Source organism: Chanodichthys erythropterus, chromosome 19, assembly GCF_024489055.1.
Source record: "Chanodichthys erythropterus isolate Z2021 chromosome 19, ASM2448905v1, whole genome shotgun sequence".
Lineage (NCBI taxonomy): Eukaryota > Metazoa > Chordata > Actinopteri > Cypriniformes > Xenocyprididae > Chanodichthys > Chanodichthys erythropterus.
In genome coordinates, this window is record NC_090239.1 from 582,501 (window position 1) to 585,000 (window position 2,500).

The 2,500-nt window shown below is 40.7% G+C and overlaps 2 protein-coding genes across 5 annotated transcripts in view; one reads left to right on the top strand and one right to left on the bottom strand.

The window, feature by feature from the left end:
• LOC137008100 (centriolar coiled-coil protein of 110 kDa) overlaps positions 1 to 138 on the bottom strand; it is an 11,614-nt gene extending 11,476 nt beyond the window's left edge. For all 4 annotated transcript variants that reach the window (XM_067369933.1, XM_067369935.1, XM_067369934.1 and 1 more), the window contains exon 1: positions 4 to 138. The gene's annotated coding sequence lies outside the window, so the exon portion shown is untranslated. The remainder of the gene's footprint in view (positions 1 to 3) is intronic.
• A 186-nt stretch (positions 139 to 324) lies between these two features.
• Positions 325 to 2,500, top strand: part of LOC137008099 (alpha-actinin-2-like) — a 19,409-nt gene continuing 17,233 nt past the window's right edge. Inside the window, exon 1 of the mRNA XM_067369930.1 lies at positions 325 to 570. Within this exon, the coding sequence (XP_067226031.1) occupies positions 451 to 570 (120 nt within the window). The 5' untranslated portion in view covers positions 325 to 450. The remainder of the gene's footprint in view (positions 571 to 2,500) is intronic.

The following is a 2,500-nucleotide window of genomic DNA, read 5'->3' on the forward strand; positions in this document are numbered from 1 at the left end:
CACCGCTGTTCGGCTGGATTCTCTGATGCTAATACAGTTTCTCACACATACAAAAACACAAAAATTAGTTTGTTTTTGTTTTTCTGTTCGTTTTTACTCTTTCATTCGCCTCGCGCTCTTCTTACGCGCGCATCACGGCGGTTAGAGATAGACGCGTTGCATAGCAACCGCGGGAAGCCCCGCCCCTGCGCCGCGCTCGCGCAGTAAAATCTATTCATAAATGAATAATAAAACTTTTTTTTTTTTTTTTTTTAGTTTTATAAATACGAATAATAAAAATTGCAATATTATGTCCGCGCATACAGCCCTTAAAATGTAAAGAACACTGAATGTGATTATTTGGTCACGTGTGCGCCCGGTGGGCTGTGACGTCACGGTCGGTCAGATGAGGAGAGAGTGACCGACGGACCGAGCGCAGACGCGCAGCAGGACCGGAGCCGCTCGAGGACGATGGAGATGCAGTATAATAATAATAATAACGGATATGGTCTGGAGGAGTACATGATCCAGGAGGATGACTGGGACAGAGACCTGCTGCTCGACCCCGCGTGGGAGAAACAGCAGAGGAAGGTCAGAGGTCACACTGTTACTAAAATAATTATAATCTGAAACATAAAATAACCAATAGTGCAACATACAGTTCACACATTCAACACAAGCAGTAAATCCATTAATTACAAAATAATTAATAATGAAGTAAAGTCAAATAAGATCAGATCTATTATAAAGTATTAAGATGAAATCATTTCTAAATGAACTAACAAATTTAACACAAGCAAATTAAATTAAACAATTAAAAACAGTAAGCAAATTATTTATATGCAAAATTAATTTAAACTAAAAAAGAGAAATTAAAAGCAAATAAAAATGTGTGTGAGTGAGTGTGTGTGTGTGTGTGTGTGTGTGTGTGTGTGTGTGTGTGTGTGTGTGTGTGTGTGTGTGTGTGTGTGTGCGTGTGTGTGTCAGTGTGTGTGCGCGTATATCAGGGCACAAATGTGTATAATGACACGGGTATGACAAGGAGAGGGTGATTATGAGGACATTACTCCATGTCTCCACTTTTCAAAAGGGTTATAAATCACACAGAATGAGTTTGTGAGAAAGTAAGAGTGTGCACAGTTTCCTGTGATGGGTAAGTTTAGGGGTAGTGTAGGGGGTTTGTACAGTATAAAAACCATTACGCATATGGAATGACCCCACAATTCACAAAAACAAACGTGTGTGTGTTTGTCAGTGTGTGTGTATCCTCTAACAATAGCTCTGAGTGTGTGTGTGTGACACCTGTGGACAGATGCGCAGTAACACATGATGATGAAGCTCTAATTTTATCAGTGGGACGGTCGGTCAGTGCGGGTCACTAATCCTGTCCTTGATCCAGACTCATGTGTGTCACTCCTAAACTCTTTCACCTTCCCAGAGCTGCACACACACATCAAATACCTGCTCCATTCAGTCCTTCAGTGTGAACTCAACTCTGCTGTTCTTTCACATTTATTCTATTTATATTCTCGAGAGCCGGTTTTTCCCCAATGAAAATCCTCGGAGCGCTTGTAAAGTGCTCTGCCTTTCCCAGGGTACAAAATATCCGTCTGACAACACTGAGAAAACATGCCGAACTAAAGGAGTGTGTTGAGCTGACAGATGGAGTGTGTGAAGAACAGCTGATGAAATGTGACTCCTGCTTCTCTATTGTTGTGTCTGTGTCGACGGAGGTGAATCTGAGGAGCATCGTCCGTCCACACGTCCTCCTTCAGTCTCGGAGCTCTAGATCTTCACCCAAACTCAGAATAGCATATTGTGAGTCGAGTTCATTTTAGTCAGACGAATGGTTTGGTTTCAGCACAGATGTGAGTTCTGTGAACTGACCGGCGTGAATGTGACGAAGCGCGTCGTGTTCGCTCGTATTTCAGAACACGTGTGATTTATGAGGGAACAGACCTCGCTGTCATTGACCGGACGGACATTGTGTGCTCGGACATGACACACATGCTTTTGTTTTGATGTTAAGCATTCGCCAAATAGTTGTTACTCGTTGTTTTAGGCTTCTGCTTTTGTTTAAAGTAGATCCTCCATTAAAACACTAAAACACTCACAATCACATAAAGTCACAATCACAAAATAACATGAAAGGGAAGTTGCATTTGTCTTTTCTTCCCGAGTGTGACGTCTATCCGGGTCAAACAAATCAGGTCCCCCCTCGAAATCGGGTCATTAATTTGCTTTATTTATAACTGAAATATGTAACACACATAATTACTTTCACCCTTATAGGGTCTTTTTAGACCCCAAACGACGTTTGCTAAAATTGAAAAAATGTTCTTTGTCCAAATGACATGAAACTTTGTACAGTTGTTACACTTTCTAGATCTACAAATAAAAAATAATTGGAGTGATATCTTGTTTTTATGTTAGTGTAGAAAAAAAAAAATCACACTCAGAGTCTTTGGGGTCTCCAGACAACAACATGAAATTCTGTAACAAAATAATTCTTTTTCTTAAA